The following is a 26343-nucleotide window of genomic DNA, read 5'->3' as shown; positions in this document are numbered from 1 at the left end:
GGAATAATTAACAAAGCCGTATTCTCTGAGCTGTGTCCTCAGTGGACAGCCTGTGTGCTAATTTGTCCTACAGGGTGCAATATTCACACACCCTACTAGGGTAATGTTAATGCCACCCCTCGAAACAGAAGCCTTACATACTGAACATATCTCCGTTTTACTTGTTGGATTTTCCGCTGTGAAATGTTGACAAATGACTGACATCTTCCTCGCTCTGACTACCGTTACACTCTCCACTAGCACCGCACTGTTGTTTGCTATCGTCACGTGACAAATTATCTGCAATCAGTTCTTCTTCGCTGCTCTAAAACAGAAATTGCCAGTTGCAGCCATGATACATCCAGGGCGACAGCACAGTGAAGGCTACTGTTTCGGAAGAAGAATTGATATCCGGTTAAACAAGTTGATTTTTTTCTGGGTTAATAAATTATGGTATCGGATCGGTGCATAGAGTGGCGTACTTGCGATACCCGATACCAAATTTTGGGCAGTATTTGACACATTTCCGATACTGGTACTGGCATCGGAACAACTCTATTGAAAAATGTTCAACTTTGCGTAAAACACTCGTCACTGTCACTTTTTACCCAGCCGTCCAATCACAATGGAGGAGGACCACAAATACCATAAAGACCAACCGTCACATCCTACACGTAGGCTACAAGTGCTGAACAACAACAACAACAATGGATGAGAAATGAATACACATAGACCGGCGGGTCCGTCCTCTCTACCTACGCACTTCAGCCTTCCCCTCATCCAGAGCAAGTACTCTACCTTGTGCCGACATTTTTACTTCTGCAGATATTCTTATCATAGCAACCAGACGAAACCAAAGTGACTCAGCTGAAAAAAACCCGCTGCGCCTCATTGCCCTTCTGTGTTCTGCATTTATCAACTTTGTCATTTAAAAAGCAACAATATACCTGATAATAGCCTAACAATAAAGCTTATTTATATAGCACTAAAATCAGGATAAAGGAAGTAATTTGCAACAAAAAAAAAAGGCAATAATACAGCATATCGCGTCGTTGAGCCCATCATTATCACCACAGGGGAAATTCCTTCCCCGCGACAGCCCCAAGGTCAACATAAAAAAAGATCTCTTCCATGAAAATTCCTAAAACATCTTTGATCTTCTGTTTCCAAAAAATGCTGTTTTTAAAGCTATAATTTGCATTTTAAATATTCACTGTTGCATTCCAGGGAGCAAAGATTTTCCAGAAATTGTTTTATAGGATTTTGGAATTGAGTGCCTCATTTTAGACTCAAGAGAGCAACAAGACGTGCTGTACAGAGGTGCTGCAGCTGCGCCAGAGGCCTGTAAGTTGAACTTTGCCTCGGTATCTTATCTATTGATTATCGCAGCTTCCTGAGGAAAAGCAGAAACGAGTTTAAAACAGGGTTACATCAACCTCTGGGCGGGGGACCTGTAAACTCTCGAAAACACACTGTGAGCTGGAGAGCAGCAGTGAGATTTGTGAGACAGCCGTGTGACTCAGAAGTGCGTTTTGAGAATATTAACTCGGGTCCTGGTTTTGTTTTGGAGTGATTGGTATTCAAAGCAATTGCTTATTTTGTAGTTGCCAAAGCCTCCCAAAGTCTGTGCCGTGGAGATAGAAACTACACTCAGACATAAGCTGCCTGAAGGAGGGTGTATCTTAAAGAAATAAGAGGCTTCACTTCATTAGAGTGAAGTAGGTACAATAGTCATTTGTCTCGCAAATGTGATTCAATTCTACTTTCTACATGACAAGAATTGGTTTCACTTTATTTGGAGTTTTACTTAACTTTGTATGCACCCAACAGCAGCCTCTGTTAGTTGAATATTTACACCTGTTTACTCTTGATACCAAGCAACGTACTATTAACTCAGCTGATGGTCAGTTCTTAGAGCTACCAGAAATGAAATGCCTGCTTTATGGCCGGGAATCACAGTACAATACATCATCCAAGAAAACAATGGTATCATGATACACGCAGTATACGTACATGCACTGTACTGCGAGACAATACATCACAATCTGTGTCGCTGAAGAAAAAAAGCAAACCATAAATAGCTGTATAGCATTTCAGAGTGCAGAGACATTATGAGATAAGTTAGCTAGAACACTTCACGCACACATTGTGCTGTTCGTTCAAAATGTAAACAATGTAAATGTTAACGGGGAAATCTGTTTGACAGCGGAGCAGTTCAAGATGTTAAATGTCTGCAGGGAAAAAAGGGATGCACCTTTACGACTCAGATCTTCTCAAGCTGTGTTCAAGTTGAAGAGAAAATTTAAAGGAATAGTTTGACATTTTCGTTATTTTGTTTTTTGTAGTAGGGGTGGGAATCACCAGAGGCCCCACGATACGATATAATCACGACACTTAAGTCACGATACGATCTTATTGAGATTTATTACCTTTTTTTAATTGCAAATAATTCAGTTTGTCAACATCTGTTTTATCTAAAAAGATAAAGTTGAGGTCAGAGGTCAAGGGACCCCTTTAAAAATGGCCATGCCAGTTTTTCCTCGCCAGAATTTAGCGTAACTTTGGAGCGTTATTTAGTTATTCCCGACAGGCTAACATGACATGGTTGGTACCAATCAATTCCTTAGGTTTTCTAGTTCCATATGATACCAGTATCTTCATTGTAGCTTTAAGACTGAGCCCGCTACAACCCCTGAAAGACAGAATAGTGGCCGACGGATTGTTAAGAGGTTAGTAGTTTATATAATAAAAGATCGACTTGACGTCACTGTATCGATACAGTATTGCCACGCAAAATATTGCGATACTACGCTGTATCGATTTTTTCCCCAACCCCTATTGAGAAGATTAATTCCACTCTTGTGTGTAATCATGAAGCCGGTTAGCTTAGCATGAAGACTGGATACATGGGGGAAACAGCTAATCCGTGTCAGATTCGCTTTGTGGTCATTCTCACCAGCATTTCAGAGCGTCTTGTTGATGCCTGGCTTCTTTTATCAGATGTCAAATACATTTATTTCATCCCTCTGCTCTCTAGAGACATTAAATGTGTTATATTTTTACAGACACTTCATCTTCTACATGCTAGCTAACGAAAGCCTCCTTTCCCATGATGGTGCGTTTTTGTGCATATGTTGGGGTGTGTTTTGTATTTTAAAATGTCTCTTTCATGTCAGGAAGTTGAGCCAGCGCAGAGGGAAGCATATTGAGGGAAGATGTGTCAACAGTTCCTGTTCAACACTTCCCTCCTCAAAGGAAAGTTTGTGTCACCGAGAGAGAGTTCTATCTCGAAACGCGTTGTTTTTGTGGGCCGAGAGGAACATCTCACACAATAGAAAACCGTGTGATGGTTTGTGGTATTTGAGCGTGCCAAACAAGATTTCATACATTACATGATGAATTCGAGGATTTTCACCGCTCTGCCGTAAACTAAATCTGATGAAGCAGTGCAAGTAGATAAGTTAATCTGTGTTTCCCTTCCACATGTCATCATGTGCGTGCAGACGCTTTAGGGGTCTGGGAAGCACTCTAAACAAAATAAAGACTCCGAGAGGAAGTATACAAATGTTCCTGAATGAGGCTGACCTCAGGCCAAAGCTAAGCCTGTCTGAAACAAATATTTAGTAGTACCCGCTGTGTAAATTAGGGAACACAGATTTGTGTGTCGTACAACAGCCGATAAGACGTGGAGGAGGAGTTGTATGATATCTCCGTTTGTAATTTACAGAACGTCCCATGAATGTTCTGTGATTGCATCCAAGAAGTGCGCAGTATATATATGCAACTGACAGCTGGAGAACTTTGTATTTGTATTTGTGGTTAACACATTAAACACACAGACACACACACACACACACACACACACACACACACACACACACACACACACACACACACATACACACACATATTAGACAAGCAGAGAGTCCTTGGTTCCCCTCCTGGCTTGTGTGCATTCAGCAGATTCCACAGATTTCAGACCCGCGTGGAGATTCTTCAGCCCTCCACTCCTCTCCGACACAAACCCTCCTCTGTTGTCCCTGCCAGAGCCTCTCTCTCCCTGCACAGGGACTCCTAACGTCAGCCACCGCTCCCAATGAGTGTCACAGGGCCTCATGCCGAGGCTGCAGATAGTGTGTGTTGATGACACTCAGTGATTCATCCGCTTTCCAGTGTCCAATGCTGGGCACATGAACTAAGTAATTATAGATGATGGAGAGTGCTCTACTGTTATTTAAGTTGGACAGTGGCGACCTGTCCAGGGTGTACTCCGCTTTCGCCCGATGTCAGCTGGGATCGGCTCCAGCCCCTGCAGCCCTGATTAGGATAAGCGATTACAGATAATGGATGGAAGTTCTTGCATCTTGTTCTTTGCTTTAGTGCTTTACTATGCTATCACGAAGCTAAAGTTGAAGACAAAAAGCTCTGTTAGGCTTTCAGAGGAAGGTCAGTAATAAGAACAAATATTAAAGGGATAGTTTTGAAGTGGGGTCGTAAACGTATTTTAGACACCTAAAAGAAAGGCCCACTTAAAAAAATCAATATCAGTTTAAGTGTACGGTATATTTAGAATATTTTAATGGTTTACCTTGTCTTCAGACAGCTATACAGTCTATGTTTCTGACGGGGAACTGAAGCCGTTATCTATTCTCTCTTCAAAGCAACCGGACTCCACTGAAAAAAACTGTAATTGTACCTCGCAAAACACGGGGGTTGCTGGTCTACCGTTGCCTCAATTGATTCGTTTGTTTGTGTTATTGTCTGACTTTGGTGAATCAGAACTAACCAAAGTCACTAAAGTCATATAGTCACAATAGCACAAACAAACTAACCGATGGAGGCAGCAGTAGACCAGCGACTCCTGTGTTCTGCGAGGTACAATTACTGGGTTTTTTTTCAATGGAGTCTGGTGGCTTTGGTGAGAGCAGCGGCTTAAATTTTCTGTCGGAAAGGACTGTCTGACGGCAAGGTAAAGCGGGGAAAATGTTCTAAATGTAGCATATGATATTGATTCTGTAGGTGAGCTTGTCTTTTAGGTGTCTAAAACACGTTTTGTTGCCGGCCCCGTCCACAGCAGTACATTGTTTCTCCAAACTGGGGGGAGTGACTGACTATTGATAGGTACCTCATACAACCTTCAAAACACCTGAACTATCCCTTTAAGCTAAACTTACCGTTATCTAAAAGAAAAGTCTGTTCAGTCTGTGCTTTTGATTGCATCATTTACATTTAAAGGACTGGTAAAATAAGGTGGTTTCACTTGAAGCCTGGGTGTAACACTTGAGAGAGTAAAGGACGTGCAATCAAAGACATTCATTTTTGTACAATCAGTCACCATTATGATGAAGCTCTGGCTGCAGGGCTCTTATCGGGAGCACATCTGATCAGCAGGATTAATGTTAAGCACAAACTCCAGCTGCTCAGCAGGCTCTTAATGGACACAAAGATGAACAATCTGCATGATGATGAGAACACCCTGCTGTTATCCAAACTGCCACTACATTTAATGTGTGACACTGTGTAGTATTTGTCATTATGTTTTTGTTTAAGATATTTACACATTATGGAAAAGAACCTGTGGTGAAGTGACAGGAGTTTAAAGGAATAACTTCGCTCTCATGCTGAGAGTTAGATGAGAAGACTGATGCGCGTTGAAGTGAATATGATAAATAAAAACAACAGGGATTTGGACAATTATTATAATATATTAGCATACAAACCATACAATAAATATGCTCTCCTCAAAGCCACCAGACTCCAGTCAGACAACAGTCATTTTACCTCCCTGTTTGTGGTAAAACTCGCTTCATTCAAACTCAACAGAAACAAAATCAGAAACTCATTTAAGCCGTCTTTGTTAGTCTTTCCACTGGTCCAACAATCACCAACTCTTGTTTGAAAGTTGGCAATGGGAAAGGAGTCTATTGCCTATTTTTAAGTGGGTTCTCCCATGTTTAAAAAAATGCATTTATGCGCTAATTTTGGTGGAAAACGGATATAAGAGTGGTATCAATCTGAGAGTGGTATACATTTTCCAACCCAGTCTCACAGGAAAGCGTATAAATACCATGACGCATTTTAGCCTTTTAACGTGTCATTTGTACGCCACACAACAAAACTACGGTAACATCCGCAGTTAGGTTTAGGCAACAAAAACACTAAGTTGGGTTTAGAAAAAACTTCATGTTTTGGCTTAAAATAAGTACGTAAACTAAGTAAAATACGAATGTAAACAATGTAACATAAGTACAGAAAACACGTCACAAACGTCACTAACGTTACTTACAAAAAAAAACACCGGTGTCCTGGTTAAAAGTCCTGTGTTTGTTGGATCCATCCACCTCCCCAAAAGCGGTCTCTCTCTTTTTATTCTATGTCACTAGCTCTGAGCGTAGGTTATTTATGCGGTTGCGTTTACATTGGACTGAGTACAAACTACATGGCGTACAAATGACCATGCCAAAAATCAAGAAAGGCGTTCTGTACAGCACACTAAATGCCTTGCTCATTATCATGGCATTCATTCGCCTTTTCGTGCGAACGGGCTGCAATCTTCTCATCTAACTCTTGGCAAGAAAGCCGACAAGTATATTTCCCGAAAATGTCCAAATATCCTTTAAAAGCTCCACTTTTTCTGTAAAATTAAGCTTTTGTGTCTGTAAGGGAAAGAGCCACCCATCCACTCTAATGTAAGAATGGTTGTTTGTCCAAATTAACTTCTGTTGGGAGGAATCAGAAGAATTAAAACCTATAAGCGAAAAACCTACTAAACTGCAGAGAGTGTGGAGTGTGCAGTGCACTGTTGTTACATCACATGATTTCCAGGAAAGTTCCCAGTTTGAAAGTACTACTTAGTGTCATTTGGGGCCACCACAAAGTTTACAAAGCATGTTTTCTTTCCAGGTGCTTTACTGAGAGAAAAGTTAACTCTTGGCGGAGGTGGGTTGGGCGTTAGAATCAGAATAATTGTCTTATATAATGGAATGAAGTGACAATCACTCATTGCTCATGCCAAGTTGTATACAAGAGAAACTGTTGAGTCAACTATTATAATGTCCGCAGTTCATTTGTGTCCACTGATGTAGTGAAGTAACTTTAATCAATCAGCCTCCTGCCAGTGTTTTCTGTAGAAAGTGAGTCAGACTTATTTATAGAGGTTGTTCATTGTCTTTGAGTGTTCGGTTGACAGAGGGCGGGAGCACACAGCCGCCCTGATGAGGAGGGAGAGTCAGGTCGGGTTTGGTCACTCTGACAAAGATTGTCCTGACCAGCGCTGCGTCTCCTGAGCTCTTTAGCGCCTGTTTGTCGTCTTCTGACCTCTTTGATGACAAAGCCCCCTTTTCTAAATAAAGAGCTTGCTTCTTCCACACAGCGGAAGGGAGGTTCTGGAGTTGAGCTGGAGTTTTTCCTGGATGACAATACGGCTCTAACTCTTCCTGCCATCCCAGAGTGGGACTGGACGGGACAAGGGCGAGGGGAGGCGGTCAGAGGTCAGCGCTCAGCTTCCATTGTCCTCCTCGGAGCCTGGAGTGAGCAGGGCTGCGGACCACACCGGAACCTGTCCCTTCCTCAAGGCCAGAACTGCTCCCCCTCCCCAAATTCTCCAAAACCCTTCCCAGCAGACCTCCAATCACATGCCTCCGAGACCCTTTTCCTTCCTGGCGAGCAGTTTTGGAGTCACGTGGAGTCCAACGGCAGCTTCATTTTGCACAAGATTGTTAAAAACACACAGCATGCAGCAGCCACCTGTATGTTCAACCTCGGCTTTATATTCATGGTTAACGATTCACTGGAGCTCTCCGTAATCTTTGTGCCTCTTGTTCTTCCTGAACCCATGGTGGAGGTATTTTTAAACGCTCGTGTTCTGGTCTCCTGATTGCCTGTCACATAACAGCGTATTAACATATTGTATGTGTTTTTTTTCTCCTCTTGTCTCTTCCAGGAGGTGTTGAGCGCTGAACTGCGGCCACGTCTCTGTGTGATCCAGCGAGGGTCGAACGGATATGGCTTCAACCTGCACAGCGAGCGGGCGCGGCCGGGCCAGTACATCAGAGCTGTGGATGAAGACTCTCCAGCAGAGAGGGCAGGCCTGCTGCCCAAGGACAGGATAGTACAGGTACTTTACCAAGGCCAAAGCTAGAATACTGTCAGACCATGCAGGGCAGTAACTCAGTCTGGTGTTATAAGAGGGACATTATTATTGTTCTGGTGACATGATTTTCTAGTTTAGAAACTCCTTGAACAGGATGCCACATTAAGCATTAATGTAAGTCCTTGCCAGTTTTTTCCAACTTCTTCATTAATTGTCCTAAATCGTTAATTGTAGGGTTGGGGGAAAAAATCAATAAAGTATAGTATCACGATATTTTGAGAGGCAATATTGTATCGATACAATAATGTCAAGTATAGATCTTTTATTATATAAACTAAAGCTAGAATGGAGATACTGGTATCATATGAAACTAGAAAATGTCATGTTAGCTTGTCGGGAAGAACGTTAAATAACGCTACAAAGTTACGCTAAATTTTGGCGAATTGGTAGTTATTGTTTTAAAACCCTCTGACACCCGCGACCCCGACTGACATAACCGTCTTTAAGACGGGCTGTAGCGAGCTCATTCTGAAGATACTGGTATCATATGAAACCAGAAAATCAAAGGAAACAATAAGTACCAACCATCTCATGATAGCTTGTCAGGAAGAACGCTGAATAATGCTTCAACATTAGGCTACATTTTGGCGAGGAAAATGGCCATTTTCAAAGGTATCCCTTGACCTCTGACCTCAAGATATGTGAATGAAAACTCTGAGATGAACAGAGTGAAAACTGAATCTTATTAGATAAAACAGATGTTGGCAAACTGCATAATCTGCAGTTTAAAAAAAGGTAATATATTGCAATATATCTTATCGCAATACTCAGCATATCGCAATAAGATCATATCGTGACTTAAGTATCGTATTGTGGGATCCCTAGCTAATATAATCATCTTTTGTGAGAAGTAACTGTTTAGAGTGACACTAAAATATCTGATTAGTCTGCCATACTTCCGCTCTAAGCAGCCGTTAGTGACTTATTTAACTTGGATAAAAATAGAGAAGTGTAGCGGGGCGTGTAATCAGGCCTCACTTACATACAAAAAGGTACATTAGAGATAGAAAGCATGACATAAAAGAGTAATATTTTCTCTTCATGCCTTTCCAGTGCTCCACTAATTCATGGTGTGAAAATGTACCCAAAGTACACTCTTTGTAGAAGTTACCTTGTAGTTGCATCATTGACATCATCGATTGATGCTCAACATCAGGTCTTAAAATATACATTTAGACGTACTGTTTTAGGACAGAATATAAAAGTAAATACATTATTTTAAAACAGACAAGTATTCTAACTTATCCACATCCACCTAAAAAAAGATATATACTCCAGTAGTATCTGAGTGGACCAGGTCTCCTGGTGCTCTGAAGGGGTCGGCTCTTTTCCCGAAAGTTAACTGTGTGTTCAGAGGAATGTGTTGTGAAACTAACAGCCGCCGTGTGGGGTTTTAAATCCCCACACAGGACTCTGGTGTAACTGTCACTGTGAGCAGCCTCACACACTGGAATAATCAGCTGCTTAACTGGTCTGGGGTCTGCTCTAATCACCTCTTGCACCGGCCTACAGAGAGATATGTGTGTAAACAAACACTAAAAATTACAATGTGAAATACTGCAATTTCCAGATCACATAAGCACGACTGCAATATACAGTAAGATGCTCAAAATAAACTGTGTGTCATTCAAATGTTCAAAAGTTATGAGAAATAGTCACTACAATACTGTTAGGCTCAACAAAATGTCAGCTGCAATAACGCTTTGAGCTAATGTATGACAGTTTATACTGTACTTTAGGCCTACCACAGACCACATGTCTGTGTTTTTATTGTCCTACATTTACAACCATAAAACCTTGTGCGTGTAATATCGTTCAACCAACCATACTTCCCTATTATTATTCAGCTAGAAGAAGCAGAAGCAACACACAATGAACGTCTGACTCATTCAGTGTGATGCGTTATTTTAACACATGGTTGAATAAGAGCGGCGGCATGTCCACTGATGTGGACTATCATGCACGCCTCCCTTTTCCTCCCTATATGTGAACGACTATAAGAACTAGATGTGAAATGAACAGGAAGAATCAGAGGAGGAGGAGGAGGAGGACAGAGGGATTAAAGTACCACGGAGACTTGGGTCTGTGCTAGCGAGGGGTTTCAACCAGTCCCCCAGAGGGCCCCAGACAGCCACACCACCCACTGAGGAGCGGGGCTTTGTGGGGAGCGGACGGCCATTGTTACTGCTGTTACTGGCCAAGCAGCTATTGTCCAGCTTCCTCTGTGGGACTGGCTTAGACATGCAGGTCCACCCTATGACCTAAACACACGCACACACACACACACACACACACACACCCTTGGAGACATTTCTCACATGCTTTCCCATGGTGATTTTATCCCAGAACACTCAGCTGTGTGGGAGTGAGCCACCTGACATGTTGAGTTATACTGTATACCACAGAGTTAACACAGCCAAGTACCACATACTGTAGCATGTAAACATGAGGCATAAAAGTTGATTTAAAGGACACATTCAAACAAAAATAATAATCATTTTAGGCACATTATGACGATTGTTTTGCAAGTAAGTGGTTGAAAGAATGTGTGCGTGCGTACGTGCGTTTGTGCGTGGACACACAGGATTTCCTGCCCTGGAGCCTCTGGCAGACAGAGTGATAATATTGAGAAAGAAATCCTTGACAGTGATAAAACACTTTGTTCACTTCTGTGTGGGAACAAAGACAAGAAGAAACAATAGCAACTTTTTAAAATTATTTTGAAGGATTTCCAGTAGGGCTTGGATGATACACCTATCTCCCAATTCAATACTATCACAATACTTAGGTGCCAATTCGATATGTATTGCGATTTTTTTAAGTATTGCGATTCGATATTACGATTTATTGCGATTTTTATTAACTTTTTTTAACAGTAGACCATGGGAAAAAGTTGAATCATACACTTCAAAGGACTTTTACTTTGGAAAATATCTAAATGAATACAGTCAAAATGTTTGATTTTCAACATGTATGCAGTCAAAGATGTCCTGAAGTCAAATATATCAGTCATTGTCAGGCATTATTTATTAAGACATTTCCCTCACAAATTAGTGGTATTTTCTTTTTAATTTATAAGGGACATGTAATGTTTTATACTTGTAGTGGATATAATCCATCAATCTTATTTCCATGTATGTATTTTGTATGTACAGTTCTCTTTGTTAACACCTTATTTTAAAAAATGGAAGTAGTTACACATGTATACTTCCGCTAACTTCTCCAAGTCCGTCTCTAGCTCTCTTTATACATCCATGGTCAGCTCCATCCGGGCCGTTTGACTGTATTTAACATAAATGTCAGTATATGGGTGCTCTACAGTTGTAGCGTCGGCCCATTTGACCACGGAGACGAGAATGATGGCTGGCTTGACCGCACGTTTCCTGTCCATGACAGAGTTAGCATGCAGCTTTAGCTGTGATGTCTAGCTCTGCTTTTCCTGCCAATGTGTGAAACCCAAAGTGTTTCCATGCTTTACTGTATGTGTAGTGTTTACCACTTATGATTTAAAATGTGAGGCTACAGGTCGTATCCACGAAGACCCTCCGCCGTTTTCTGCTTTGTCGTTTTGGCTCACTGTGGTCGACTGCGTTTTGTTTTGGTTGATGGATACGGAACAGATAATAGCAAATATTTTATATCGATTCTGGCATTAAAAAAATCTATTTAAAAATCGTAAAAAAAAAAAAAAAATCGCAATACAAAGGTGAATCAAATTTTTTTTTCCACCCCTAATTTACAGCCATGGTACCAAAAGAAAATTTAACAAGTCTCTGTTTCTTGTCAGGTGAACGCTCTATCAGTAGACGGGAAGACACATTCAGAAGTGGTGGCCGTCATTAAAGCCGGCGGGAATGAGGCACGTCTGCTGGTGGTGGACGCCGACACAGACGCTTTCTTTAAGAGGTGCAGAATGACCCCCGCCTTGGACCATGTCACCGGTGAGACGACACACACACACACACACACATACAAAGATTTCAAGTTCATCTACAGTCGTCCAGCCAGGACGGAGTGAACGACCCCCAATTAGCTCGTAACGTTTCACTCCAGGTTCATTGTCAGTCGCAGTTCTAGACGTGTTGTAGACACGAGACGCCGCCTCCTCCGGAACCCCCTCTCAACTCCCGACAGATTAAGAGTCTGTCACACTGTCTTTTGGCTCACCTCTCCCCCTTTAATTCTCTCTATCTCTCTGTGTCTCGCTCTGTCCTGCGTGTCTCTTTTCCTTTTCTTTCTCTCTCTGCCAAGAAACGTAGACAGAGACAGAGACGCTGAGCCACTTCCTGCCCTCCACCCCCACCAGCTCATGTTGATACCCCGTGGAGAAAGTTAATCTTTTAGACATAAATAGATCAGATCAGACGGATCAGAGTGTGATTACACAGAGTTGTTTGTAAAGACTCAACTCTCTCTTGCAAAAGTTTAATATATCACAGTGCAACTTGACACTCAAAAATAATTATGAAACAATAATTGGATAGTCTGACAAATCCAGTCCAATTTTCACGACCTTTCAACCGCAGCTCGTGGCCTTCATCAGCAGATGGAGTTTGCTCGGTTGTCATGGAGACCTAAGTATGACTTTTCAGTCCTGTGATAACTCCATCTGCTGACAAAAGCAACAAGATATAGCCAAAAGCTCATTGTCTAGATTTTTTTTGGTCAAACTGTTATTTCAAAGGTCAACAAATTAATACATGACCACCTTCTCTCCACAAAAAGGTCAGATATGGTCATAATAGGTGCTGGTAGGGGATTCAGTGCCTTGCTCAAAGGCACTTTGACTTGATACAGGTCCTGTTGTTCCTACCACACCCCCCAGGGGGAGACCTTGTCCAGTCTGTGGTTTGAGGGCCGTCCCTCCACAGAATAAGATTCCCAGGCAGGTGGTGTCTGAGTACCACTCTGCACCATCAGACCCCTCAAGTAAACATGCTGCTGCCAGCTGTTGGCATGGCAACAGACGATGAACAGAGGGGGAGGGGGATGCTGCCCTCTGTCTCCGGGACAGAGGATATAGATTTTTCTTTTGTTGATATTTTTTTAATGGTTCAGAAGATTGTTCACAGTGCTCCCAGTTGATTTTCCTGGACTCTCAACCCCTCCAGTGTTTCAGTCCAGGATTATAAATAATAACAGCCCAACAGGGGAGAGATTCCAGCGAGGTGTTTCCCAGGTAACTGCCTGTACTTCACATGCTGCCCACTCAGAGGGCACCTGCCTACAGTGACTCTTAACGTCAACACACACTCATACAGCCTCTCTCCGAGCGGCCCGGCCGGCCAGCAGCTTTTGTTTGGTTTCCAAGGCGCTCGCTCCAAGTGGCCTCTCAGCCTGGAGCTGGAGCTCTTATTGGGACTTGGAGAGGCTCCTCTCAGCGTCAGAGACACAAACACACACACACAGCAAAGACCTGAGGAGGACTCCAATCTCAGATTAACTCTGGAGGACCAGCTGCTATAGCTCCAGCAATAATCATCATTAGCTAGAAAACACTTTTGGGCTGTGCAGGGGATCAGAGGGATGGAAGGTAAGGGATATATGTTGGTACTGTGATGATGTCTGTCTGCGGTAAATACCTTTACAAAATGAGGGTTGTGTTCCAACATGGCTGTATATCAATGCATTTGTAAGAGAAAAAGCTGCAGGGAAATGTTCCACTATAGCTATCTGTAGGGGATCTGTGGATGCATTGGAGGAGGAGAAGAGGAGGTATAGATCAGTGGTTCCCAACCTGGGGTCTGGGCCCCCCTCAGGGGGTCGCCAAAGATCTCGGGGGGTGCGCCAGGATTTGTCTGCTCTGAGGTTGTCAAAATTAGATTTACACATGTATAACTAAAATCTTAACAACACACTTACTGGATAATTTATACAAAAGTCTGTGCATGAAAGAATTTAAAAAGATATATATTTTTTGCCACTTAATAGTCTACATTCCATTTAAACCAGCATGGGCACAGTTGCAGATAAAGATCAGGTTACACTAATATTATTAGTATTATACTTGTAGAATTAATTAAAAATATTTATCACATATACTCTTATCAACATGGGAGTGGGCAAATATGCTGCTTCATGCAAATGTATGTATTTATTATTGGAAATCAATTAACAACACAAAACAATGACAGATATTGTCCAGAAACCCTCACAGGTACTGCATTTAGCATAAAACAATATGCTCAAATCATAACATGCCAAACTGCGGCCCAACCGGCAACAACAGCTGTCAGTGTGTCAGTGTGCTGACTTGACTATGACTTGCCCCAAACTGCATGTGATTATCATAAAGTGGGCATGTCTGTAAAGGGGAGACTCGTGGGTACCCATAGAACCCATTTTCAGTTTGGAGCGTTATTTAGCCTCCTTTGCGGCAAGCTAGTATGACATGGTTGGTACCAATGGATTCCTTAGGTTTTCTAGTTTCATATGATTAATCGAGCCTGTTACAACCTAAAAATCACAAGTTGTGTTAATGCGTTAAAGAAATTAGTGGCGTTAAAACTAATTTGCATTAACGCGTTAACTTTGACAGCCCTAGTTTTTATCTAACAAAATATTCTGCTTCAATCCATACTTGCTGGCGTTTAGCCTTTCAAAAACAACATTTTCACTGTAGTCAAAATTTGCTCTCCCGCTTGCAACATAAATTACATTTATTTAACCACAATAACAAAAAATCTATTTCGGCTGTAATGCTTTTATAGTAAATTAATTAAGTTGTTACAAAAAAATCCTATCATGTATCTGCATTCGCTTGGCGAATTTGTCAAGATGTCATCACTTCAATTATGTTGACAAAATTGAAAAGTTACATTCATTAAAGAAAGTCGATTTAATAAAAGAAAGACTAACTCGTGTAACACACTGATTCCCTTTACTCAAACTGAGGATTTTGCTTGAGGATTTGTAATTTTTTTTTGGGTGATGACATCAGAAAATATGGTACGGGTGGAGGGTGCTCAAGGAAAATAGGTTGGGAACCAGTGGTAGGACCAGGATGAGCACCATCTCATAGAAGATGAACCATGTGTGAATAATAGATGATGTGCTCATACCTGCGCTATGTAATAGAGTAAGTGTTGGTGGAGTGAAAGGTGAGCTGCAGAAAGACTCTTGATCTAGCAGAGAGGAGCACTGAAGGACCGCAGTTCTCATGACATGACATTAGTCCTGACAGACAGGAGGAGAAGAGTTATATTTTTGGATTCCCAATGACTGATTCTTGTGTCTTTTTCATGCCTACAGGTCCGCTGCCTGAGCCCGTCATTAATGGAGGGATGGAGGAGAAGGTAAGATTACACCAGCAGCAAATATATCACAGAGACAGGGAGACAAATGCAGGATGACACTTAAAAGAGTGTAGAGCTATCATTTGGTTTTGGAGATTTGCTTTAGAGCAAAGCCAAAAGTGGGGTTTGATCTTTGAAGAGTGTGTGAGGAGCTGTCGGTCTCCCACAGCGGCAACTTCCCTCCTCTCCGATGGAGCCTCTCCTTCCATACAGAGAGGAGGACGATAATAGTTTTGAATGCTCTGTAGCTCTTCGTGTGGCACCGACAGTCCAGCAGGCCGAGGTCGAACAGGGTTTCAAAGTAACACGCAGCATTTTGGCATTCAGGTGTGGCACGCCACATCAGAGAACTGAGACGCTGGCGAAGTGAGTTATTAATCGCAGAGACGTGTACTGAACGGACTTTCCTGTTATTGTCTAAAAGTTCTGGCGTTCATTGTACGGTGCTGTGTGGAAAACCCCACCCAGCTAGTACTCCAATAACTTTGAATTATTTGAAAGTGTTTGACCAAGGACGGATTGTGTATACAAAATAAAAAATCATCCAGTAGATGAAGTGGTTTGATCCACAGTTTATAGCGTGTTGTATAAAGTTCTATTAAAACTAGAAGCTACACTTTCAAGCATGAACAATGTAGCAGCTTCTTGTTAATCCTGCTGAAGTATCTGGGCGTAATACCACTGACACTGGCCACCACGTACTGTAGAAGGCAAGTGCACACACTCACAGACTTAAAGGACTAGTTTAAGACTGGAAACCAGGGGAAACAGCTAGCCTGGCTCTGTCAAAGGAAACACAATAACGTGAAGCAAATTTCGGAAATAGCACGATTGCATACAAAGTCAAAAGTAAGATGCAGTTAGCCACAAATTGTGTGGAAACGTTTCAACTTGAAACAAACATTCATGCTCATCCTGGAGCTTCATTAACGTGCTTCATAAACGTACAGGAATAAGATTAAAAAAAAGGACAAAGACTGGAGGGAAATATCAGAAACAACACACTCCCACAGACGTGGTCGGGGCGTCCATTTCTAGCTAACGTCAGTACAGTTGGTACATTAGCTGTTTGGGGTGAATAAATAGAAATGCTCAGCAGCCGCCAAAAATTTGCTTTCTGTCTGAACCCAAGTTAAAAACAACAAATCACCATTTTTTGGGGGTTATTATGTGCCAGACTATTTCTTGGTTCTTAGCTGTTGCCTGGCAACCACCAGAGACTCCAGGAAGTTACTGCTCTCAGCCAAGAAATTGTCCGGCACATAACGCCTCTGTTAAACGCAGAATTGTTGTTTTTGTACCTTTTTTTGCTGATAACACAAACAACTTATAAATAGTTAATTAGTGAGTTTTAGAGGTGCTGGATTTAGACAGAGCCAGACTAGCTGTTTTAAGGCCTTTACACACCGGGGGGTGAGACGAATAAACAGCATGAAAATGCAAAATACTCGCCATGTCTACTAGGGATGTTAATAATTAACCGTAATTTAATTTAAATCATTAACCGACGTTAAGAATTTTAACCGATTAACGCTATCGGTTAAACGGATAAAATAAATATTAATAATTAACTAAAAAGCTGAGCAAAACTCAGAGGAGCGGCTTGTCACTTAAAGGAGAAAAGTTGGTCCACTTTAACAGCCCACCTTAAGAGAGTCTGAGCCGGCATTGCAAGACACAGGAAGTTGGTTCCCCTTTTGAGCTCGCTTGAGCTGAGGAGTTGAAGCATTTATTCACCGACAAAAAAACTCTACACACACTGCTACAGCTACGTTCACAGCTATAACGCCACCAACAACCCCACACTCACCGCCGCCACACACACACGGTCTGTTATGCCTCGCTGACAAACTGTATGTGTGTGACAATGGCGAGTACGAAGCCACCGGCAACGCTAGAGCTGCTAACGTAGCACAAACACACACGATTTGTTGTACACTTGCTATCGTTACGCCGGGCGACAGAGTATCGTTACGCCGGGCACTAATCTTGTCGGTTAATGGTTAATAATCGGTTAACGAGGGTCGGTTATCGGTTATATTTTTTGTTCAAAATTAGCATCCCTAATGTCTACGGCTTTTATTTTGAAAAAGAACGGAAGGATTGGATCTGGTCTGTGCTGCCTTTGTGAAGGTTGAAAGGAGTAATAAAGTTTGCCGTTCTGGTGCCTTCCTGTCGTTGTTTCATAAATATAGGGGCAATTTAACCGGTTCTGCAGAACGTGATTTATTTATACCGTTATTCACAGTGTGAAAGTACTCATGACAAAAACAACAGTTTGAAAAAATATTGAGTGGCTTCAATCTTCTCATTTAACTCTCCGCCAGAGAGAGAATAAGCGTATTGTCCCAAAATGTCAAACTTTTGCTTTGACATCCTGCAGTGTATATTACAACAAACACAAACTATGTGTGTGAGTGCTTTTCTAACCTCACAGGAATGCCTTTTGAGGGTCTCTCATGTTACCAGAGTGTCTTGTTCCCAGGTGGACACACTCGACTTGTATGTAAATCAGTGTTGATAAGATAAAGATAATACCAGACTTGTATCTTCATACACCACAGCAGAACACAAACTAAAAAAAAACACTGAGCCGACCGTGGCTGCCTTCCGCTCGGGCGTTTGGCCAGATATGCAGAGTGCAGCTTCCCGTTACTCAGGGACTCTATGTGCAGCAGTGAAATTACAGTACATGTTCCACGTATTGCTGCGTAACAGGCGCTTGTTAAAGAGCTGAAGAGCTGAGAGGGAGGGGTGGTGCGAGAGGTCAGGGAGAAGTCAACTGTGAGGTAAAAGATGTGGTCTTTAAAGGGTTATGGGATGGAGTGGGTTAAAAATCTTTGAGTTTGACATACTGATACTTATACTGAGGCTGCAGTAATTTAAATGCCTCGTCCTGCAATCTTTGCAACTCATTCAAACTGCTACAAAACACTGAGGGCAGGAACTAATCTGAATGAGCAATTCAACCAGGAAGAGAAGCAGGAGTGTCTTACACTCTTACAAAACAAGTGCTTTTGCCTTTTCCCCGAATATAATCCAAGGAAAACCCACAGATGTACTAAATATCTCTTATTAGTGATTAGTGATTATGATAATAGTTAGCTTAGAGAAACACTTCCTTGGTGCCTCTAACCAAGGTAAAGTTGTACTCGTATCAACTCAAATCCAATGTTGCCCCCCTGTGGTGAGGTTTGGTACTGCACCAAGGCTGGAAAAAAGAATTTTCCAGTCACACTTGTTGAATATTGAGGACGGAACCTGCCAAAATCCCAAATAAATTAATAAATTAAAATAATAAAAGAAAGAAAAATTACTTCACAAATAAATAAATGTCATTAAATGTACCACAATAATATAAAAAATATATGTAGGTATTAATTAATTGATAAAATGTGACATAAATTGATATTTCTGTTTTAATTTGCTTCTTCTACTATTCTATTTGATTTTCCCTTTTATTTGTATTTATTCAATACATTCATATATAAATTAAGTAATTAATTAAAATATATATACAAAAAAATAAATAAAAAAGAAAATACAATACAATAGTAGATATAATTAATACAAAGGTAAATAAATGCATTTCTTAAAACAAAAATATCCATTTATGTCACATTTTATTGATTAATTGATGCCTATATTTATTTTTAATATTGTTTTTGGTACATTTAATGGTATATTTTTTATTTTGGCAGGTTCTGTCCTCCACAGTTGAAATGTGACTCCCTTACAAATGTTGATATACTTAATGAATTAATAAATGTCTTTATATGTAATGATTTGTTAGTATAATAATGAAGTGATGCTGATGATGAGTGTTTGTGTTTCCAGGTGAATGGCAGAGGGGCCAAAGAGGCAGAGAGGGATTCAAAGCTGTCCGTCAGTCCTTCTCCATCCAACGCCTCGTCCAACACCTCGCTCACAACCCCGCCCGCCAACAGCCCATCTGATGTACGTCTCAGGAAACATCCTGCAGCACAACAACCTTATATGATTTTTTTTATTTAAATGTAATGCAACCAGAGCTGCAACGATTAGTCGACTAATTGATTAGACAAGAGACAGAAAAATAATTACTATTTCGCAACTATTTCGATAATCAATTAATCGTTAAAGTAATTTTTCATGCAAAAATAGGGTATTCAGCCTCTCAAATATGGATATTTCCAGCTTTTTATATCATATTAAAAAGAATATTTGGGTTTTGGACGGACAAAACAAGACATTTAAAGACATCACCTTGGAATTTGAGAAACTGGAATTGACATTTTTCACTATTTTCTGACATTTCATGTACAGACCAAACGATTAATCTAGAAAAAAATCAGCAGACTAATCGATAATGAAGAGAATCATTTGTTGCAGTCCTAAATATAACACAATTGTTTTCCCTGTTATTCATCATTCAGGGTTTTAGCGCGGACGCCATCCCAGCCCTCAACCTGTCGCTGCAGCAGGTCAAAGAGCGCGCCCACCAGAAACGCTCCAGCAAGAGAGCCCCGCCAATGGACTGGACCAAGAAAAATGAACTCTTCAGCAACCTATAGAGCACCTCAACTCAGCTCAGCTCACCTCACACACACTCACACACACACACATTTTATAGTGATTCTTGCAGAGAGACATTTTTTTATTATCATGACATTAAAAGAGCAGTTTAACTATTGGCATCAGACAAATCAAGCCGTTCTGTAAAATATAGTATTCTTCTTCTTATTACTCTTCATGTTATTATAACCCAGATATTATATATAATGCGCTACTAACAATGAGAGATGAATATGCCAATGAAAGAGAACTGGACCATGTTGAAAAGGTGTGTTTGTGTTTGTTTGTATGTGTGTGTGTGTGTGTTTGTGTGTGTGTGTGTGTGTGTGTGTGTATCCTTTGTGTGTGTCTGTGTGTGTGTGTGTGTGTTTGTGTGTGTGTGTGTGTGGACCCTGACAGTATCTGCTGGTCAGAGTCTGGTGCCTGTGGAAACGAGGAGGAGTTTATCGTTATACTAAGTTTAATGACCGTCCTCCTCCGTCTGCTTATCTGACTTTTAAAAGTCTCTACTACCATTTAAAACATCATAGTGTCTTCAACAACAGGAGTTAAACCAGCCCGACAATCAGTTCATCATCATAGAAATCTAGTTTACATTTGTATTAGTTTGTAGTGATCAAACATCTGACTGAACAGTAACTGTTTTATTTGTGTAGATTACAGTTTACGTTAAAGGTCTTATTGATAAAATTTTTCATGATGTGAATTAATCATTTTAAAAATGTTGACAGGTCCAAAATGAATGTTTTGTTTATCTCTGTGGAAGATATCTGACGTTCCGATTCCCACTTCTAACAAGGCTTGTGAGCCGATAGTAAATCAACGTTGGTATCACGTGGTATCTCTGGGTCGTCAGCGTTCAAGTTGCCAGTTAGTTTGGAAAAAAAATGGCTAAGTTTGACAGTTAGTGCCTGGCAACTAATGTTGCACGGTATACCGATACTAGTAAGGTATCACGATACCCTGCCGTTAAAAACGGTACGATACCCCGTTTTATTAGTACCGATACTTTAAGAATGACACTGTTTTAATACGAGCTGTGAGTTGCGTCGATGTGCGACCTCAGGGGCCGTGTGGGTGTATGCAGCGCTCTGCTTTAGAGGACGCCGTTACGATTGGGATCCTGCGGGAGCAAGAATTTATAACTTTGCTGCTGGTGGGAGCAAGCGGTCAAAAAATAACCTAAAAATAGTGACAACCAGAAGGATAGAGTCAACAAGTGAAGTTGAAAAGAAGATTAAAGTAGGTCATGAATCGCTCGGCAATCAGAACTCCCTTAAAAAAAACAAAGAAATAACAGTGCGGCTCTAATTACTGATCAAATGTACCAATAACATTAGATTCACCCTCTTTTCTGAATCTGTCCAAGCATCTCCTGAAATTCAGCAAACACATAATTCACCAAAGGGCACATGTTAAATTATTATTTTAACGGTGTGTCTCTATAATGTGAAATGGACGGAGAGGAAAAATTAACTATCAAAAAAATCACATAAACTTGAGTATACGGGACATCAGATTACTGCACACCATTTCATTTTTTGAATGAATCCATTTTTACATTTAAACATTTTTAATAAATAAAAAAAGTTCCATGTTCTGTCATATTCTTCAATTACTTTTCCTGATGTTTTAGATTTTTGCCGTGGTATCGTTTCAGTATCGGTATCGAGATATTTAGGTATCGTATCAAAGTCATAATTTTGTTATCGTCAACACTACTGGCAACGACTTGTTGTGAGGTAAATGTAATGGAACGAGGGAGGGAGAATACGACATCTAGTGGCTGAATGTTATCAATGTTATCAATAGCACCTTTAAAGCCCCTGTTTTGTGATATTTTAAAAAAAAGTATGATCCCAAAATAAGGTAAAATGATTCCTAATATAAACGTCCTTACTGATGGCTTTAAACTGGAAAGAACTGTGTTTTAAAGTGGGTTCTTTTATATTGTATGTATCATATGTCATATATATTTTTACATTTTTGACATAAATTCCACTGAAAATGAAGTTTCCTGCTACAATACTGTCCACCATTTATCCATACTGAATACATGATATCCTCTTTTATTAAATGTGAACTACAGTTTATTATGATGAGTAACTTATACCGTCCTCACTTTGTCATCACTATGAATGGCCGTTCAGTTCACATTTTGAATCAAATATTTGTATTGCTCTCGTGAGAAATGAGATTTTTACACATTTCTATCAATGTCTTAAAACCAATAATTATGTAACCTTGAGATGATGTATTTCTAAAAGAACGTCCGTGCTTCACTAGATTTTACGCCTTTGTCCAGTATTGAGAATAGTGTTGATTTTTCAAAACGAATGTTTTTAATTATATGAAGAGGGTTTTTTTGTAGCTCGTGTAAGAAGTGAACGATTTCTATACTGTAATAAATCAGTCATCACAACAACTTGAGCTGTTTGCTAGTGTGTTATAATGGTGTGTGTGTGTGTGTGTGTGTGTGTGTGTGTGTGTGTGTGTGTGTGTGTGTTATATAGCCTTAAAAGGTTGATGGTGTAAAGACGATACTACTTTCGTTTTCATGAATACTTATTTTCGCTCAATAAATTAGAGAGTGAAATAGTGAATTATGGTAATAATCTGAATCTGAATGTGGCAAAATGATGTTCTATTGTTCATCTGACAGCAATGCATTATATCATAACTTGCTTTATCAAACAATAATGACCACACACACCAACTTTCAACATGGAGGCTGAGCCGGCTTCTAGCAGCTTCTATCAGCTTCTAGCGTGCTAACAGTACAAACAGTGCAAACAACGGCAACACTGCTGACAGAGCTAACGGTGTTAACCTGGGGGTAACCGGAGGGTGGGTGCTACGTTTCTGTGATAACACCGTGGGACGGGGCGACATTATCGACTTTAACCACCATATGAGCGCAGTGCAGAGCGGCGGCCATGAGCTAACCAGTGGGGCACAACAGAGAGACTCACATGCACTAAAATGCCATTACTCCTCTATATCTCTACATTGCAAATAGTTGTTTGCTGCTATATTAATGCGCTAAATTTCAAATTTAGCACTTTTAAATATACGTATTATATGTATATTGGTCATACTGTATGTTAGGGATAATGTGCAGTGAACCGGTTGTTGTTGTGAAATAAACCCTGACAGGAAGTGCAGGGGTTTTGCATCGCCCTGAAAGGGGTTTATTTCACAACAATGACCGGCTCGCTGTACATTATCCCGACTATTACACAGCAACTTACTTAACAAATCAATAATTTGACAAAGAAACAGTCCGCCAGAGTCCGACATCAGAACTGCGTCGATAGCAACGGCCTGTTATACATAGCAACGGTCTCCTATAAAGAAATATCAGACCATAGAACGCTGTGATTAACCAATCAGAATTGAGTATTCAACAAATCCGTGTAATAAATGCAATTAAAAGCATTGCATCAGGAGTTTTAATTAATTTTGTACTTCATTGTGTGTACATGTTTCTGCAGATGATTTGTATTAAAGCAGCTATAATCAATATTTGTACATCAGCAATTGACCACACGACTACTGAGGGTAAGGTGGCTTAAGTTGTGATGATGATGAAACCACAGAGAATTGATAAATGTTGTGTTCACTGCTTGTTTCTGCTGCCCCCAAGTGGCCAAAGATATTAGTTATTGCAGGTTTAAAATGTCAACATTGACTCACACAGGACAGATAACTGCACAGCAGTAGTTTTCTGCCCTGGTTCACTGATGATTTTTACTTTAAACCAGTAAAGTAAAGTAAAGTACATTTTTATCTGCTATTTCAAAGTTGAAAAAAGTTAAGCAACAATCAGAGTTGTTGTGTATCTAAAAAAAAAATCGATTGCAGTTAATGCCGACTACTTGGACCGGAATCACTTGGACCAAGAGGCCTTGATTTAATTAATTTATTACATAAATCTGACCCAATTAATGTAAAATATTATTCTAAATATTAGTCTCTTCATACAGTTCCTTTAAATGAAGTAGTTTGCAAAACTTCCCCACCCAATTTGACCTTTAATTTACTGACAAATTCTGTGTTAATGTCATATTTTATGGCCTCAGGCTGTGTTAATATTTGTTTTTCACAGGACTCATGCTTGTTGAGAGTGCTCCTCTTCCGTCCTCTAACATGTCACTCTGTCTCCAGCAGCTGTCTCCTTCTAATGGCCTCGACCTTTCTGCTCCTCCACTCTCCTTCTAGCCCTGCCATCAAAATCACAGCTCGCTGTCACACTCTGTGCTGTTCCCTCTGTGGCTCCAGGGGATAATTAACATAATTGGACTTTATGACATTGAGGGACATTAGGGGTAAATGGGATAAAATAGTGACTCGGCATAGAAAAGATAATGATGATGGTCGTTATAAGTGGCTATTAGGAGAACCCTGGTAAAGATGCTAGAGCAGTGTGATTATAATTAATTGTAATGATGATGTTCAAATTTGTGTTATAATAATTTCAAAGCTGATTGTAGAGATAATGGTGATGACATCTATTATTGGATTAAAGCAGTGTTTTTCAAAGTGGGGTCCGGGGACCCACAGGGGTGATTGAGGGGGTTCCAGTGGCCCCCACGCAAAAAGGCTAATAATTTATTTTCACCATCTATCCATAAGAAAATCAATGACCGATCTATGACTCGTTTTGTCATTGGTTTGATACACTTTCTGTAATAAGACAACTAAAAGCAAAAATTCCATCAGATGGGGGACTCTGGGACAAAATCTTATCAAATGGGGGTCCGTGGTCTACTTTGTGTCAGTTTAGGGGTCCTTGACGTGAAAAAGTTTGGGAACCACGGGATTAAAGAACTATTTGTCTTTTGGGGCCAATTAATCACATTTATTGTGAAAATACAAGCAAAGAATTTACAGCCAGTTAGCTTAGCTTAGCACAAAAACTGGAAACAAGGGGATACAGTTAGTTGTTTTTGTACAGATGAAACAAAAAGGACATAACGTTAAATAGTAAGCAAAGGTCCTGGTAGGCAGATTATGTTACCTTTAGACAGAGCCAGGCTAGCCGTTTCCCCCTCTTCCAGGCTTTGTGCTAAGCTAACAGCCTCGTAGTGGTAGCCTCATCTCTGCTTGAGGCTAGTGGCTCAAGGCTACATTAGCTGCTACTAACATAACACACCCGAATCTCGGACCGAACGGTCAACAGTCGAGTTGCATTGTGGGTAATGTAGGCGCTAGGTTTTAACAAAGAAGAAACAGAACCAAAGAAACGTTTTTAGGGGTCATTCACATGCCGCGTTTTTGCGCACTTAAATCCATTGTTGTCAATGTAGAAGTGCGACAGGCGAACTCAAACGCGGGAGCGTCACAACGCACAAGCGTTCCCAAGCGCCTATTTTTTAGGGCGCGACGGCTACGCTCCAAAATAACAATAGTTTAACTTTTGGACGCTGCCGCGCGCACCGCATGTCCTGTAACGAGAAACAACCAATCACAGATATCTTTTCTTTCGTCTGTAAATATCAGTCTACGGTAAATATTTGGAGGAGAAGTTAATCATTTTAGTGCAGGACTACCCAGAGCTTTACAATCTGTTTTACTTGCTTCACCCTTTTCGTCTGAGGACGTCACAACATCCGATTGAAAGGTTAGCCAAACTGACACAGAGAAATCAAGCAGTAAAGCTACTGTGAGGGATTTATGGTGCTGGATCTATTCATCTTTGTCCTTGGATAAAAGGATGAAAGCGGCACAGCTGGCGTTTTCCACACGTTTTTAGACGTGGCATGTGAACGGTCCCTTAAACTGTCCATCGTGTGACCGACAACGTTATGATAGTGCTAAATCGATGGAGTACTTTTTAAAGTATTAACACTGTATATGTTAATTCATACATGAAAGGGAAAGAGGAAATAATCTAATTTCCTAATTAGCAATCGTTCACTGAGATCTCTCTGTTTCAGTTTCACTCTTTAAAGCAGTGTTTTTGTGAACACTAATCACCCATTTGTAGAGGCATGGTTTAAATGTGATTAATAAATTGTGGAACTTTCTTTTCTTTTGAAAATGTTCTTGTGTACTACATGCACTTTTCATACATTTTATAGCTGGCATGTTATTTTCTTCAGTGTGCGAACTATGCCATGGCTTTCAGGGGAGCCCACTTCTTTTTGACATATCTGTATGCTGCTGACTACAAAACAGAGACATGAATAATGGTGATTCGACGCGCAGACTGAGCGTGACTAAGAATATTAGTTTTTTTCTTATCTTTGAGTAAAAGTGAATGAAGTTTTTGATATTGCGCCCCCATGCTTCGATGGTGATCACAAGAATAGCATATTTTAGAGACCCCTAAAAATTTCCCTAATCGTGTTTTCAGGGAAG

At 40.6% G+C, this 26343-nt stretch overlaps 1 protein-coding gene across 2 annotated transcripts in view; it reads left to right on the top strand.

The window, feature by feature from the left end:
• nherf1b (NHERF family PDZ scaffold protein 1b) overlaps window positions 1–22405 on the top strand; it is a 37958-nt gene extending 15553 nt beyond the window's left edge. The window contains exons 1-6 of one of the 2 annotated variants that reach the window (XM_074655205.1): window positions 7289–7822; window positions 7922–8095; window positions 11919–12072; window positions 15383–15426; window positions 19264–19383; window positions 19842–22405. In XM_074655205.1, the coding sequence (XP_074511306.1) occupies window positions 7304–7822; window positions 7922–8095; window positions 11919–12072; window positions 15383–15426; window positions 19264–19383; window positions 19842–19979 (1149 nt within the window). In that variant the 5' untranslated portion in view covers window positions 7289–7303 and the 3' untranslated portion in view covers window positions 19980–22405. Of the gene's footprint in view, window positions 1–7288; window positions 7823–7921; window positions 8096–11918; window positions 12073–15382; window positions 15427–19263; window positions 19384–19841 lie in introns of those variants that run through there. The other variant, XM_074655204.1, reaches the window with a different exon arrangement.
• The last annotated feature ends 3938 nt before the right edge of the window (window positions 22406–26343 follow it).

This window comes from Sebastes fasciatus, chromosome 13 (assembly GCF_043250625.1).
Source record: "Sebastes fasciatus isolate fSebFas1 chromosome 13, fSebFas1.pri, whole genome shotgun sequence".
Taxonomy (NCBI): Eukaryota; Metazoa; Chordata; class Actinopteri; order Perciformes; family Sebastidae; genus Sebastes; species Sebastes fasciatus.
The sequence above is the reverse complement of the archived record's forward strand: the minus strand, read 5'-3'. Positions and strand labels throughout refer to the sequence as shown.